The sequence below is a fragment of the Thamnophis sirtalis genome, unplaced genomic scaffold (assembly GCF_051295495.1).
Source record: "Thamnophis sirtalis isolate CommonGarterSnake01/CBP01778 unplaced genomic scaffold, rThaSir2_p1.2 scaffold_6, whole genome shotgun sequence".
Taxonomy (NCBI): Eukaryota; Metazoa; Chordata; class Lepidosauria; order Squamata; family Natricidae; genus Thamnophis; species Thamnophis sirtalis.
The window spans coordinates 39568409-39584776 of record NW_028261386.1 but is presented as its reverse complement, the minus strand read 5'-3'; the positions used below and the strand labels follow the sequence as shown (position 1 = coordinate 39584776).

General features: G+C 37.9%; 2 protein-coding genes across 4 annotated transcripts in view; one reads left to right on the top strand and one right to left on the bottom strand.

Moving 5' to 3' along the window:
- PIGF (phosphatidylinositol glycan anchor biosynthesis class F) overlaps positions 1-1553 on the bottom strand; it is a 65943-nt gene extending 64390 nt beyond the window's left edge. For 2 of the 3 annotated variants that reach the window (XM_087717681.1, XM_087717679.1), the window contains exon 1: positions 1337-1477. The gene's annotated coding sequence lies outside the window, so the exon portion shown is untranslated. Of the gene's footprint in view, positions 1-1336 lie in introns of all 3 variants that reach the window. The other variant, XM_087717680.1, reaches the window with a different exon arrangement.
- A 14-nt stretch (positions 1554-1567) lies between these two features.
- Positions 1568-7932, top strand: CRIPT (CXXC repeat containing interactor of PDZ3 domain). Its single transcript, XM_014067863.2, has 5 exons — positions 1568-1726; positions 3983-4048; positions 5165-5219; positions 6105-6208; positions 6321-7932. Exons 1-5 carry the CDS (start codon positions 1711-1713, stop codon positions 6383-6385), a joined length of 306 nt encoding a protein of 101 aa, XP_013923338.1. The 5' UTR covers positions 1568-1710; the 3' UTR covers positions 6386-7932.
- The last annotated feature ends 8436 nt before the right edge of the window (positions 7933-16368 follow it).

Genomic DNA, 16368 nt, shown 5'->3' with positions numbered 1-16368 from the left:
TTTGACAATTGATTCACATTTACAACAGTTGCAGTGTCCCATAGACCCATGTTCACCTTTGGCAATCTTCTGATAAGCAAAGTCCATGGGAGCATCAGATTCACTTAACAACTAATTTAACAACTTCAGTGATTCCCTTATCAAATGTGGCATAGGAAGTCGTAAAATGGGGCACAGCTACTTAAAACATTTCTCATTTAGCAACATAAATTTTGAGCTCAACTATGGTTGTAACATTGAGGACTACCTGTACAGGTTTTTATTCACAACGAAGCACCAAAAGGTACTTCAGGTCAGGCTTTGCAAGGTTGGTTTAAGTTGTTTAAACAAATCAAGTTTAAATAAGCTATTTTTCTTACCATCGATAGAATAGGGTGAAATATATAGTTAGGGGCGTGCATAAGCACACCAGCGTGCCTAACTGTCCCCATTTATTTGTTCCTGTGTTCTTATTCATGTTTATTCTTATTTCTGTTATCTTGTACATGAGTGACAAACTAAACAAATAAAATAAAACCCTCCAAACTCGATTGCAGAAAATAGGACTTCAGCAACAGAGTGGTCAACGCCTGGAATGCTCTACCTGACTCCAGTGGTGGGTTGCAGGAGGTACACCCCGGTACGGGCGTACCAGAGTCTGCCCGGAGCTCCAGGTACCATTCCAGTACAGTGCTCTGGAGGGCCCACCTGCCCACCCGCGCTCCTTACCTGTCTTTGAACTCTTTGGGGCTTCCGCACACGTGCACAGTGCATACAGCGCCTGCGCAACGCTCCGTCGAACAGCTGGAGCATTGCAGAGACTCGCTGGATGCATCGCTGGATGGTAAGATGCATGCACGCACTGCGCACATGTGCGTGCACACACATGTGGAGGACGCCGGGCCCCATTGCAACCATACAGGTTGCAACAGGATCTGGAACCCATCACTGCCTGACTCCATTGTCACATTCTCACACCCCTCTCCCAGCTTCAACCTTAAACTGTCTACCGAGGACCTCAGGTTCATAAAGAGGGCGTGCATGTCCCTGTCCTAACAACCCCATTTAGTTGTATTCATTTCTTTCGTTCATATCCATGTTTATATTTCTACCTGCTATCTTGTACATGTTGGACAAACTAATACATACAAATACAAAATGTGCAAGGGACTTGTAATCAACAGAAGACCACGAAGGACATAACGTATTTCCCGGTTTCCCTTCCTTCACCACCTGCGTGCAGGCTTTTTAGGAGGCTGCTATCCGGGAAAATATCGAGGCAGATGGTGGCTGGGTGACCCCTATAGGACAGGCAGGGAGACAAGGCTTCCGAGGCAACGGCGCCGATCCAGCTTACCTGCCGTTTCCCAGATTCTATCAGGGGAAGCTTCGCAAATACGTCACATATATACACACACCCCTAGAAACGACCCCCCGCGCTCCTATAGCACGAGTGGCTCGCACTCAATCCACCCCCCCACCTCCGACGGGTTCTTACGTCACGACTACTTCCGTACAGCAATCCATCGGCCGGTTCGCGAAGAAGGCTCTCACGCCCTGGACGTCACGAGGAAACCGGAAGCGGAAATGTGGATTCTTACGGAGGTTCGGCCGTGGAACGTTGTTGTTGTTGTGGTGTTGGTGGGGAGGTTCGAGCTTCTCCCGGCTGGCTGACGGGGTTTTTTTTACCCTCCCCTCGCCGTTTTCGGTTGGGTGTTTTAGGCCTTCGCCATGGTGTGCGAGAAATGTAAGTAGAAGGGACGGGAGAGGGTGGGAGAACCCGCGGTGTAAAGTGAGAAGGCTCCTTTAACAACTGAAATGCAGAGGTTTGAGGGGGGGGATGGGATGGGGGGGCTCTTCCTGAGAGAGTAACGTTCTTCTATTTTTGGTCCCGGGATTGTCGTCCAAGGAACGGTTTCTCTCCCCTCTCCCGCGGAAGGAAAGTCTAGTTGTATGTCTGGTAGAAGTCGGGACCTAGTGTGTTCAGATCAGCTGTTGTTCAGTATCTAAGTCAGAGGTCTTCAAACTTGGCAATTTTAAGACTTGGGAACATCAACTCCCAGAATTCCCCAGCCAGCATAGCCAGGAGTTGATGTCCCCAAGTCTTAAAGTTGCCAAGTTTGGGGACCTCTGCTTTAAGTTGTATCTGATTCTTCGCGATCCTATGGACCATAGCAACATACACAGAGGGAGGGAGGGAGACTCCTCCACTGTCTCCCGGGGTTTGGCCATATTCAGGTTCATGGCGTCGATGACACTTATCTAACGCAGAGACTCAGATCAGTGCCACAAGCAAAATCGGAGGGCTGCCTGCTCTAAAAGCCAAGGGTTTATTTCTTTGTGTGATAAAGGTGTAAAACAGAAATTTGGGGACTGCTGCTTTAGGATGCTGTCCTGAGTGCACTTAATGGAATTTGGGTCTGTGAGTACACGGGTCTCAGATCATTGTGTTTGGAGGTATTGAATTGGATGTACAGTACTGTAAAATTTTCAGTAAATCCTAGCAATGATGGCTGTTTGCTCTGAAAATCATGGTAAGAAAATGCCTAGAATGTATTGATCAGGTACAACAGTAGGAGAGGTTTGTTATGCTATAGTTTTTTGTCAGATTGTATGGTGGTGTGTAGGGTTTACAGTTTTACCATCTTTACAACTTGATTGCACAAAGGTTATGGTAACTAAATAATTATACTGTAGTGACTATAAGATTGTTTTCTCAATTTTTTAATATTAATGTTATTAATATAGTAAGATCTGCATAAAAAGATCTAGATCCCAAACTGTCGTTGTTTGCATATACACTAGATAAGGCACAACCTGTTGTGTCATCTTTTCAGAAATATTGCCTTTCTAGAATCCTCAGTGCCTTCCAACAATGGCAGAGCTTCTAATGTACTACCTTCACAGGAAAAATACTTACAAATTCAGAGAGATATTCAGAGATGTAGTCTATGTAGCCTTGAAAATAGCCTATGTCGAATTATATAACACATCCAAGCATTAGAAGTTGACCCCATAAAAAATGTTTTATGAAATTTGCCAAATTTCAATTCCATGAGAGTCATGGGTTCCAGATTTTGGATCCATTTTGTAAGTTACTGTAGCTGGTTTGTGGTATCTTGCTTCAAAAATGATATCCTTTGATGCAAACAAGTTTTAGTAGTAAATAGATAATTACTGTTAATTTGATATAATTCAGTAGTATACATATCACTTGCACACTTTCAATAAAGCAAAGTAGAGATAAAATTAGCATAATGACATTAATGTTAATTCAGAAAGCAGTAATAATTTCAGTGATTATAAGATTACAGCCTTACGTGGATTTCTCTGTAAAAGGTGCTACACTGACAACATAGCTACGTATGAAACCAGAAACAAGGTTATTTTTTTAAAATGTTCACTTTGCAAAATTATCAACTGGTAAATTGTCCAAAATCTAGGACTTAGATAATACTTCTGTATTATGACAGAGGTTTCATTTATGAGAACAATCCTCATCTTTCCCAGACTTGTGGAGTTTATCTGCTATCTCAATCAATTTGCTATATACCGGTATGCCTCAAAATCTGCAAACTACTATTTGTTTGCATTTACATTTGTTATTTTTATATTTATGTCCTGCTTTCACTTAATCATACTTTCTTGTAGTTACAGCATGTGCCAGACAGCTGTTTATAGTTATTGACAAGTAATCCCTACTGTATTTAGAAGGATCAATACCTCACAATTTTAAAAACATGTATTGGCATTAAAACTCACTAAATCCCAAAGGGCAATTTCTAGAGTCAGAGGATAGATTTTATAGATTCCATGTATCTTCAATGGTTTCCAATTTTCCTAGAGTCATAGTTATAAGCTACATGGAATGCGGCACTTCATATTATTAATATTTTTTTATTATTATCTATTCTTTGAAATGATATGACCTGAACATACTGTGCTATTGTTATCTATTATATTATCATAATTTTTATTCTTTCTTTTCAATGCTACTCCATAGGTGAAAGAAAACTTGGTACAGTAATTACACCTGATACCTGGAAAGATGGTGCAAGAAACACAACAGGTATTCTTAGATATCACAAAAACTGCTATTTATTTTTGATTATTTCTCATTTCTTGATCAAGAAAATATGTAGGAAATGCCAAGAGAAAAAAACCCTGCAGATTTTCATGTCAAGCTGTATGTTCCTTAATGTCTATAATCCTACACCTCATTAATCACATTTCTCTTACCTTTGTTCATAAAACTAAAATTCTGAAATAACTTGATAGTCCAATTATTATTAAGCAGTAAGCAATCTAAACCTGGAACTGCCATGTGTAATAAATAAGTTGGTTTTCTTTCTAGCATATGAATATTACGGTCACTTTTGTAAATCAATCTTCCTTGAAAATAAGTACTGATGCTAAAAACCTTTACAACTTGACAATTGCAACATGACCGAACTTTATATAATTTAAAAGACTCAGCATTTCTAATTGGATCATTGATTTAAGTGATTGTACAAACACTTAAGTATTGATAGCAATATTACATGTCCTATTATGCAGACTTTCTTAATCATATTGGATTAGGGAAATCTCTTGAATATCTATCCAACAGATACACAATATCCTAATTTTATTAAGTATTTTCCTGTTTTGAAGAAGTTTTTAAAGGAATGTGACTCCTGCTGCAGTTCTGTTTTGATCTTTAGCAATGTACATTTTCTGTTTTGGCTGTTCAGATTGCTAAAGAGAATGGGATCTACTGAGATTAGCAGAGAAAAATCAATCACAGAAATTATTAAATTGTGGAGGGAAGACAAATGCAAAATGTTTCCAGTGATATGTCACACAGTGGAATCAAAACCAAATTCCTTCAGTTCATATATATTCTTAAAGCTTAGGAGAGAAGATTTGTGGACTAATGTGGATGCAGAAGAAAGGCAAAATCCCATTGAATGTGTAGAAGACTACTTAACTATTGTTAGATGAGTCTCCCAAGTAGTTAGAGGGTAGTAAAAAATGGAAGGGACATGATAAAGATGTGGTTGGGAAAAAATCAGTATTCTCAGAATGTCTTGCTAAATTGCTCATTTTCATGTTTATTGCTGCGTATTCTGGGCATTCATTTTTCTTTTTAATGGCTTCAATTTTAAGTTGAAGTTGTTTCAAAATTATATCTTTTCATTTATAGAAAGTGGTGGGAGAAAATTAAATGAAAACAAGGCATTGACATCAAAAAAAGCAAGGTAATTAAAATCTTAATTCACTTATCAAATGAATCAAATGCTGGAAAAATTGTTAACTTGCTTATTCATTCCCCTGAATTTTAGCCTCTTTCGTATTTCCATATATAGTCATGCCTACTTTCTCCAGCCTAGAGTTGGCATAGAAGTTTTTTCCCCCCCCACTGCACTGTACTTTTAGCAACTCTTTACCAATATCACTGCATCCTGAAGAGCAATGGCTAAAACAGTGTTTTTCAAACTTGGCAACTTTCAGATGTGTGGACTTCAACTCTCAGAATTTCCTGAAGCCCATCTTACAATTGCCAAACTTAAAAACAGTGGAGTAGATCATGGTAATTTTGTAAGGCACTGGACAAGTAAATAAAAGACTGGGAAATTATCATGCACATGTCATATGGTCTGATTTACCCTAGGTAGAAGAGAAAAGGTATAAGGAAAATCATGGACACGTGAATAATTTATATATATGATAAGGAGAATAACCTTGTGGCTTAATGGTTTAACACATCTGCCTAAGATGCAATACAGCACAGGTTCTAATCCCAGTAAGGGTATAGCTAGCTGATGAGAGCTAAATAGCTTGAAATAGATCTATACTAGTCTCCCTTTATTTATTTATCAGCACAAATACAACATACATACATACATACATACATACATACATACATACATACATACTGTTGTAGTCATATAGTCATAGTTCAAAATGGCAAATTACATTTTGATCATTTCATGCAACTGCAACACATAAACGCTCTTGGATCGTTTATTAGCTTTCTTGGGGGATTGTGTCCACCTTTCACTACCCCCATTTACTGCAAATATATGAAAGTAAACAAAAATTATTTTGATAAACTGTAAATTCACTTGTTTTTATCTTCTTAGATTTGATCCTTACGGCAAAAACAAATTTGCAATATGCCGGATTTGTAAAAGTTCAGTTCATCAGCCAGGCTCTCATTACTGCCAGGGATGTGCATACAAAAAAGGTAAGATATTTGCCGTAATCCTAGTTTCTTCCCTGTGTATTTGGTTACTGAGAAATAAGTTATACTGGATGATCAAAAGTAATTTCAGTATTGCTGTGCTTTTTATTCACAGGCATCTGTGCAATGTGTGGAAAGAAAGTCTTGGATACAAAAAACTACAAGCAAACATCAGTTTAATTATGGTGATTTTTTTTAATTGACCCACTTTGAACTTCAAAGCAATTGCTAAACATGATCATTACTGATAATACGATGAAAGACTTCTAGAGAACTTGCATGGGATAATTGTGCTATCTTAGATCTAAGTTTTAATCTGCATTAATGGCTATGTTTATTTGGAGTAAGAAATATTTGTTCACCATAATTATTTTAGAAAAACTTAAAAGTGTAACAAATAGTTTAGCTTTCCCAACAACTGAATGTAAGCTACTCTTACATTCAAGAATAAGGATTGCTGAACATACCAGCAAAATCACAATAAAATTGGCATATGATGATTTATAGGATAATTGAATATTTAAATATAATACTATGTAATTTTGGCAATCCAACTACAGCAATAGGCAGTTCTTCAATTTATTTGTGTTACATAGAATTGCTTGCAGCAAAGGCTTTCAAAGCATCTGGCAAATAACAGTACATGAGCATTGAATGTCATTCTGTTGAACTGGTTGCACATAAATACTGTACCTCGGTTAATAACTTTTTACTTAAATGGATGTCATTTTTAATGTTAAACTTGTGGCTTAAATTTAAGATAGCATTAATATTTTTAAAATAAATATTTAACTTGATTGTGTACAGAGCTATTGTTAAAGAGAAAGAATGCAGAATTCCTAATTTGTTGTGCTCATATTTTGGATTTTATTTTGTTAGAGTCTCTTATATGCATTTCTACAATATTTGATGATTAATATGTTGTTTGTGCATTTTTATCTGTGATGCAAAAAAATCAACAGTTTTTAATTGGAAAGGGAATTACATTGGACTACATGACTGAACTGGATACAGTTGTATTGGTTTGATTCTGCCAAATTGTAGGTGTAATGCCAGTATTTTAAAGAAATGATTAAAAAGGGGCAATCAACATAATTCCAATCATGTTTAATTAATAACTTTTATGAAGTTGAAAAATTTATTGTGATAGTATTCAGTTTGATTGTTTTGAGGCTCTATCCTAGCCCATATCATTGGCTTTTAATTTTCATAAACACCAATGGCTCTGAGGCCAACAAAATGCTACTTTGAGTTGAGTATCTTAAAAATGGATAAGCCATATGAATACTGTATTTAACTTTGATCCCAATAACTGAATGATGGGATACAATTGTTGATTATTCGTAATGTGGTGATAAAATATACCCCTCCACACACCCACATGAGCTGCATTCAATACCAAACCTATGGGATTCCCTCATCCCCAATCAATACATTGTAAGAAAATACTTACAGCAAGCAGAATTGACTCTGAATAGCAATAGGGGGAAGAATCAGACAGTAAACCAAATTGTTTATTTTTACAGACCACATTTCAAAAATAGTATAACCAGCATACCAACTTAGTAAGAAGTGATAAATGTTACAAAGATGGGTTCATCAAAAACATTCCAGTATCATTTTATTTATTTATTTGTATCCTGCCTTTATTATTTATTTTAGAAATAACTCAAGGTGGGGAACATATCCAACACACCTCCCTTCTATTTTCCCTACAGCAGCCACTCCGTGACTGAGGAAAAAATGCCTGGCCCAAAGTCACCTACCCAATTTCTCCTGTGCCTTTTTTAGTTTTTCTTGTCTTTGAAATGTAAGAAGCCAAAAGCATATATGCCAGTGATGGTGAACCTTTTAGGCACATAGTGCCCAAATTGCGTGCATGTGTGAGCATGCGCTTGCAAAAATTCACACTCGTGTGAACATGCACTCGCAAACATGCGCACACATCCATGCATGCCTAGCAGAGACTCTAAGAGCAGCTGGCCGGCGGGAGGTGGGGTATCCCAACACTGGAAACTCTGCCAGAGGTGAGATCTTTTTCTTTCGTGAGCTTCTGTTTCATCATTTGCAGGGAAACAACAGCTCACAAAAGAAATGCCCTGGAAAGCTGAGCTGGGGCAACAGCACACGTGTCTACAGAGATGGCTCTGCATACCACCTGTGGCATGCGTGGCATCACAGATATAGACTATGGTTCTGCCTTTGGTCAAGGCTGCCCAACTGGGACATGAGTCCAATGTATATTATTTTACTGTTTTTATGCTAATAAATTTATATTGTGTCTTCAGTGTGATTTGGTTACTTTAAGTGAGCCTGGTTTTGGCAACAGCACCTATACATACGTATTTATTAGGGTTAACATAGCAATAGCACTTAGACTTATATACCGCTTCATAGTGCTTTACAGCCCTCTCTAAGCGGCTTACAGAGTCAGCATATGGCCCCCAACAATCTGGGCCCTCATGAATTTGAACTTTAATGAAACATAATGTTCAGCACAGTTATATTTAAGACATGATCTGCTCAGCTTAACTAATTTAGTTAAAATGGCTATCTTACACCTGTATGGTTGGTAGTCATCTTTTGTTTTGAACGCGTGTCATGTATGCATTTTCCTTGTATTTTAAAATCAGAGGTTCTGTTGTGCACTCACTTTGAACAAATAGCTTACTTTGAGTCTTAAGGAGCAGCATCTTCTAATGTAGAATTCAGCAACCAAAAAGGAAAAATTCGTTTTGGGAAAAACAGGTTGCTTTTCCAGGTATGATATGCAGGCTTATTACTATAGCCGCATATAACCATTGTTTTATTCCTTTTACATAAGCAATATTATGCAAATCATAGAAAAGATGTAAGAAGTAATAATTAAAAAAGCTAAAGGAACATGAGTCAGATCTAGTTCAAGTCAATTCCAGGTATCAGGGTTTTTTTGAAAATGTGTTCTGCAGAATTCTGGGATCCTGCAAGATCTTAATGAGGTTCTGTGGGACATTAAGAGCCAAATACATTTCAGTTGAATACAGCCAATTTGTATCTCAAAGTGTTGCTCTTTGATCAGAAATCCCGGGATTTTTAAAATTAAATTACAGATTTTATAGCCTGAAAAAGTTTGAAGCTCTGCCTTATACCATCCCAGGCTCTTCTGTTCTTGGAAACAATTCTTGCTTCTACAATATTAATTTTTCAATTTCATATAATATTGCCTTTGAACTTCTCACCTCCTTTACATGATCTTAACTCCATCCAACTAAAATTGTCTTATTTCCCTTCCCTATTGACCTCTGCAGTTTTATTAATTTGTTTTGTAATTTAATCCTTATTCAATCCCCTTATGATGAAAGCATCTCAACATACCAATACATCTTTCATATTCAGTCCACATTCTCTCTCCTTGTTTTGCAACATATCCCTCTAACCCAGTGATGGCGAACCTATGACACGCGTGTCAGTGCTGACACGCGTAGCCATTTGGGGTGACACGCACAGGATTTCATGCAATTCATCCTCGGCTCCTGCACGGCCGCCGAGGATGAAAGAATCTGTGCTGGAGGAACGGGGGGGGGGCGGGACGTGTGATCTCCCCCGCCCACACTCACTGTATTGCCGCCGCCCCTTTCTGAGCGCAGGGGCTGCTGGTAAGGCGTGTGTGCCGTGCGCACACACGTCATCAGCGCGGCGAGGGAGGACCCGCAGGAGAGGAGCGCGGGAACAGTGCGCTGTTTATTTATGAAAGGCTCTACAAATTTAAACTCTGCAAGTTTGAGCATTGCTCACTCCATAGCTCAGCATGCAAAAGCGCTTAATGAGGGAGAATTTATTAAAGAAACTCTCCTAAGATGTGCGCCAGTTCTATTTCACGATATGCAGAATAAAGATGCAATTATTAAGAGAATATCTGAGTTCTCTTGGGGCGGGCTGGAGCGGCATGTTGATGAGGACGTGGAGCTGGAAGCAGCCGACTCCACAGCCCTGGTTCACGGCACCCCAAACAAGTTCAATAATATCAAGGGCAACATACAAAATCGACTGATGAACAAAGAAGTTACTAAGCAGGTATGTTAAATAATTTGTTTTTGGTTTATTAAATACAATTATATATTGCAATTATACATTTTTGTAGTTTAAACTATAAATTGCGCAAAAATATGTTTTTGTCGAAGTGACACACAACGCGAGTTATGCTGGATTTTTTGCCGATTTTTGACACACCACGCCAAAAAGGTTGCCCATCACTGCTCTAACCTATTCCTTTCCCATTCTATTCAATGTATTTGATGTTAATATGACATATCCAGGTTTTGTTTCCATATAAAAAGGAATGAAAGGGCGTCCGAATGCTATTGTGTTTATTTCTTTTGATTCTCAACCTTTTCTTTACCACGGACTCCTCTTTAAATGCCTTTTGTGGGCATGAGCCCCCAAGGTCATCATAACATTTCAACCAGCCTTTGTGGACCATCTGTGACATCGCAGCCCCCCAGGGGTTTTCGGACCAACAGGTTGAGAACCTTTTCACACGACAGATCACATACTGCTCACTATTTTTCTTCCAGCATTTATATTTTTAAAATATCTTAGTTTCCTCGTTATTAGTAAATATTCTATGAAGAAACACAATAATGTTTACTGTAATAACAGGACATGTTCAGTTTTTAATATTTGCATTGCTGGCTTGAAGCAATTTTAATATGAATTGGGAAGAAGAGAAATAACAATAGCGCAATCTAATGGTCAGAGTAGAGAAGTAGTTTGGTAATGGGCACAGTTATGTCCTCATTCAAATATAACTTTGAGCCATTTTGCAAACTAATCTACCTCATAGGTTGTTCTGAGATTGAAAGGGAGAAGGAAATAATACACATTCTGCTGGATAAAATAAAAATTTAAAACACCTAATAAAATAATTAAATTATTCATTTAAGATTTAGAAAGTATTGGATCTGCTTTTCAGGTTGGCAAAAAAATAAATCTTAAGATATTATATATATATAAAGCCATTGAGAAAGGAAATAGTACAGGTGCAAGGAATACCAAGGTTCTATCTGCCATATGCCATGGTCTAGTGATTCAGAGGCATCTTTGCAGACTAATTTGTTTAGTCTGAACAAATTGTACAGAAACATCCTGCAATAAAATTGCACTTAACTGATTTGATCTTATGCTGATTTAATGTAATAATAATATAATACAGTTAAAAATAAGAATCAAGAAAACATCAATATGCAATGAGATTTTTTAATCATTTGAATACAATGACACTGCTTAATAAACTATAGTTTTAAAGATGACAAATCAAACAGAAATGTAAAATAGGTTTTGTGTTACAAACATTTTATACATGCAGAATATGATGATCTAAATAAACTACTTATGTGTATTTTAGCACCACTTTGACACAATCATATTAATAAAACTACTTTAAAGAACTTGATAGCTAACAGGAAAAAAAAAGGGCCTCACATTTATGAATATGACAAGTGTTTCTGCTGCTAATATATGCAGTTCCTGGTGTGTGGCTATGCAGGCAGACACTCTAAAAATCATAACTAGCCCTTTTCCCCCTCTAGTGAGTATATTGTAAAAATATAATTATATACTGAAAGCCCTTCCCTTCCCACAGACAGTACAGTTTTGCATTTAACAAGCTTGCGCTCAATCCAGACAAGACCCAGTGGCTGTTGTGTTTCCCTCCCAAAAATTTGGCTAGTATTCCATCACTCAGGCTGGGGGGTGAAATTTTACGCCCCTCAGACAGGGTTTGCAATTTGGGAGTCCTCTTGGACCCACAGCTGACCTTAGAACATCATTTGTCGGCTGTGACCAGGGGGGGCATTTGCCCAGGTTCGCCTGGTGCACCAATTGCGTCCCTACCTGAACCAGGAGGCACTCGCAACAGTCACTCATGCCCTCGTGACCTCAAGACTGGACTACTGCAATGCGCTCTACATGGGGCAGCCCTTGAAGAGCATTCGGAGACTTCAGCTCATCCAGAATGCAGGCGCGCGAGCGATTGTGGGTGCACCTCGGTACACCCACGTTACACCTATCTTCCGCGAGCTGCACTGGTTGCCGATTGGTCTCCGGATACGCTTCAAGGTGCTAGTCGTCACTTATAAAGCCCTTCATGGTATTGGACCTGGGTACTTGAGAGACCGCCTGCTACCAATTACCTCCCAAAGACCCATTAGTTCACACAGATTAGGCCTCCTCCGGGTTCAGTCTACTGGCCAATGTCATCAGGCTACTACCCGGGGGAGGGCCTTCTCTGTGGCGGCTCCGGCCCTTTGGAACGAGCTCTCCACAGAGATTCGTACCCTCACCTCTCTCCAGGCCTTCCGAAAAGTCGTTAAAACCTGGCTGTGTCGGCAGGCCTGGGGTCGATGAGTTCCCTTCCCCTGTCGAATTGTGTGGCTGTTGGTTGTTTTTAAATTCCCTTGTTCTTTTTGTTGTAGTTCTTTGTGTTTCCCTTCCCCTCCCTTGGGTTTGTGCGCCGCCCTGAGTCCCACTGGGAATAGGGCGTCATATAAATAAAATGAACCTTGAACCTTGAACCTTTAAGAAATGTCAACATTTGGAAGAAGGAGCCGAAATTGCGACAACATGACGTGCGATCTCAATGCTCTGAGATCGCAGTCGATACTTTTGCCTCTGGGTGGTCCAAATGGACTTAAACCGTCCTGTAGAGACGGTGAACAGGATGAATACATCTTGCTGATCACAGGGACATTGCAAAGTCTCTGATTGATCCAAGAGAAGCTCTTCAAGCTGGTAACAAAAAATCCAGCCAAATGGCTGATGAAGTCGGGGCGGCTCCAAAACGCAAGGGTATGGAAAGAGAAAGTGTTTTCAGCTGGTGAGGAATTTTTACTGTTTTAAAAGTGAGAGCCTATAAAAAAAACTTAAAATTAATTTAAATTGGAGAACAGAAGAAATAAGCAGCGGAATTAAATTTGGACTGGTTTTGAACAGTGGGTTATCCCACCTTTTAAATGCTATCTTTACGGATAGAATTTATGCAAGCCTTTTAAAACGAACGGATTAAGTTTCTTTTTCTTTTTCTTTGACTATTCTCTGTAATCTATGGACTAAAATTCTCCTCTTTCATTATTGTGGGTGTTTTTCTAACTCATTTAAGAATCAGACCTTTTTTTTTAACTTGAAATACAAAAAGATACAAAAAGAAACAAAGAAATGGTAACATTGTAACATTGTAACACTGCTACTCAGAGGCTAGAGGTTTGTGTATTGGAAACGAAATACTTTTTTCACTGATTATCCTGGCTTGGCACTTTAAGGACTCACAGCTTGTTTATAGAAAGTGATGATAATAAGAAGAAAAGCACACAGATGTTCCTTTGAAGTAGATTTTTAACCAGAGAAAGGTGAAGTGTTATTGTGATGCTTAATTCTGTTAAAATCTTCTCAGTGTTTGTCAGCTGGAAATCATGGCGCAACTTCAACACCAGAAAGAAGTTTAAGTCTGCAAAAGATATTCTCAGAAATACAGAAATTATCAAATACAAATGAGAGGATAGAGAAGAAGTTGGATTACTTAGTGCATCTAACAGCAAAATATGACAGAGAAGTTGAGGATGTTCATCAAATGGAAAAAGTGGCGGTTAAAATCCTAAAAATCGAAGAGGAAAATGAATATAAAGAAATTAAAATTGCTGATATTTATAGTGATTGGTTTGTTTCTGAAAATGGAAAGAGTGGAATACTGAAAGAGGAATTAAATGGAGGGGAAACCTACCCCAGATGGGAAGATACAGAAGAGGAAAAAATAAAATAATTTATGGATTTAAAGGGAGAAATCTGATTAGCAATAGTTTTGATAACACCACTGACAATTAAAGATAAGCTGATTAAGGAAACAGAAGAAGGGCATTGAAATTACATGAGAGATTTTATAAGCAAAGAGTTGCTAAGAGGAGTCCATACAAAGTTGATTAAGGAGATGATTACAGGACTGACGCCACAAATGGCAGAAGATATAACACTGTTTTGTTCCTGGAAAGATAGATGGAAGAATATAATTTAAAACTAGCTAAACTTAGCGAAATTTAGTGATAATAGATATAGTTAAATAAATAATTGATAATGATAATAATGTATACAATGTGTAGTGTTATGATAAGTAATAACTGGATATGACTATTGAATGGTACCCATGAAAGGAAGATTAGAAACCCTTTTGGATTATATATAAAGGTTAATAATAATTAAAAAAAAGAATTGTTAGATTCAGTTAAGTCTTGATTACTAAGGGGAAAATGATATGATGCAGGATACAGTTAAATAAAGGAGGGATAATGATAATAATGTGTATGTACGTGTGTGTGTGTGTGTGTGTGTATGTATGTATGTACGTGTGTGTGTGTGTGTGTGTGTGTGTGTGTGTGTGTGTGTGTGTGTGTGTGTGTGTACAACATAAGGAAATGGGATGCAAATTGTAAACAGTGATTTGGAAAGAAGGATAGAAAACTTTGTTACTAAATATTATGGATGTTTAGCTAGAACAAGACATAAGGATTTAGTGTCATTGGAGGATTTTAGAAATAGTAAATGAAATGCCAATATGTGATTATGTATTAAATCTTGGTATATTTTATGATTCGACGTTTAAACAACTACAGTCAAATGAAAATGGAGGTATGATGACGGTAACATGTATAAATATCTGAGTTAAAATACTTGAGTTAATATGAATTATGCTTGATGACTGTGGAAGAGATGCACGAAAGTCTTTTGTAACCAACTGATACACTTTCTACAGTATGTAAAAAAGGAAGATTTTATGTGTTGTGTTTGTTTTGAAAATAAAAAATAAAAAAACCTGTCAACATTTTTTGAATCTTCAAGTTAATGGAGTCTATAAGGCACATTTCAAGTTGTATGACAGTTTTCCTGAGGATAATACAGTAATGTTTACAGTAGTTTATAGCACAAAGATCCAAAGGTCAAAATGGGGGTAGCAAAAATCCTTACTATTTTTTGTTCCTACTGTTGTTTTAAATGTCATTATGCAAAACGTAACTGCAATTGAAAACTTTTCAAACCAAAAATTGATATTCAGCACCCTCCAATATGTCTTAGAGGATCTCTGTGTTCTCTAAGATATACAGCATGATAAGTTTCCTTCTGCCTGTTCTCAGCATAAGTCTATATATTAACTAGCACAATCTGCTCCCCAAATTTATCCCCTAGATCAGTGATAGCTAACCTTTTTGTATTTGTGTGCTGAAAGCTCATGCATGCATGCCAGCACACACATGCACATCACCCATAATGCAATGCGCATGCACCCCTCACTCCCTACCCTCCTACACATGCACAGCAGAGACCTGAAGACCAGCTGGCCAGCGGGAGGCGTGCACACACGTGCAGTGGAGCTGGACTGGGGCAACGGCTGGTGTGCCTGCAGAAAGGGCTTTGAGTGCCACCTGTGGCAACATGCCATAGGTTCGCCATCACGGCCCTAGATTAAAAGTGCTCAGGACACCTAACCATTAGTCATTCTGGATTAGCACAGCAGCATAGCACATATCTTAGTTTCAACTGTGAAGGAACATCCTTCCCAACACTTGTTCAATAATGTGAGAGGATCCTATTGCATTCATGTTCCACTGATGACCTCTACAGATATATTTGGATGGCTATTGTGGGAAAGAAAAGCTGGATAAGACAGTTTTTTTAAATCTGATTCTTACATTCCTAACATAAACACTGTAGTGGGTGTCACTGGGTGACTTAGAGTGACCTAGATTTGAACTGACAATTCAGCATAACTCAAAATATATCTTGGTAGATTCAAAATAATTTTTTAAATGTGCTGAAGTCATTCACTCTTTCTACAATTCTTAACATCTTTCTCCTACTATAATTCCCAAGATTTCTTAATCCTAAATCAGTCATTTAAGCTGCTAATAAAAAAAAATGTCAGTGAAAGGCAGATGTATTCTTCTGACATCAATAAAGGTAGTATGTATGCCACTATAAATGGCCAATCTCTCATTTTACAAATTATACATTTATTTAGATTCCCATACACTCCTTTTCCACAAGCCAGGCTTTTAAACTGGAACATCAAACCTAGAATCAATGCATGGTCTGAAGTTCCAGAACAAGCCTACCCTTAAAATCTTCATACAGAGAAGATAATA

Bases quoted from the DNA above. Each gene is read 5' to 3' on its own strand.
- CRIPT (XM_014067863.2), top strand. The intron at 4,049-5,164 runs GTATTCTTAGAT...TTTCATTTATAG, and splicing joins TGGTGCAAGAAACACAACAG to AAAGTGGTGGGAGAAAATTA. The intron at 5,220-6,104 runs GTAATTAAAATC...TTATCTTCTTAG, and splicing joins TTGACATCAAAAAAAGCAAG to ATTTGATCCTTACGGCAAAA.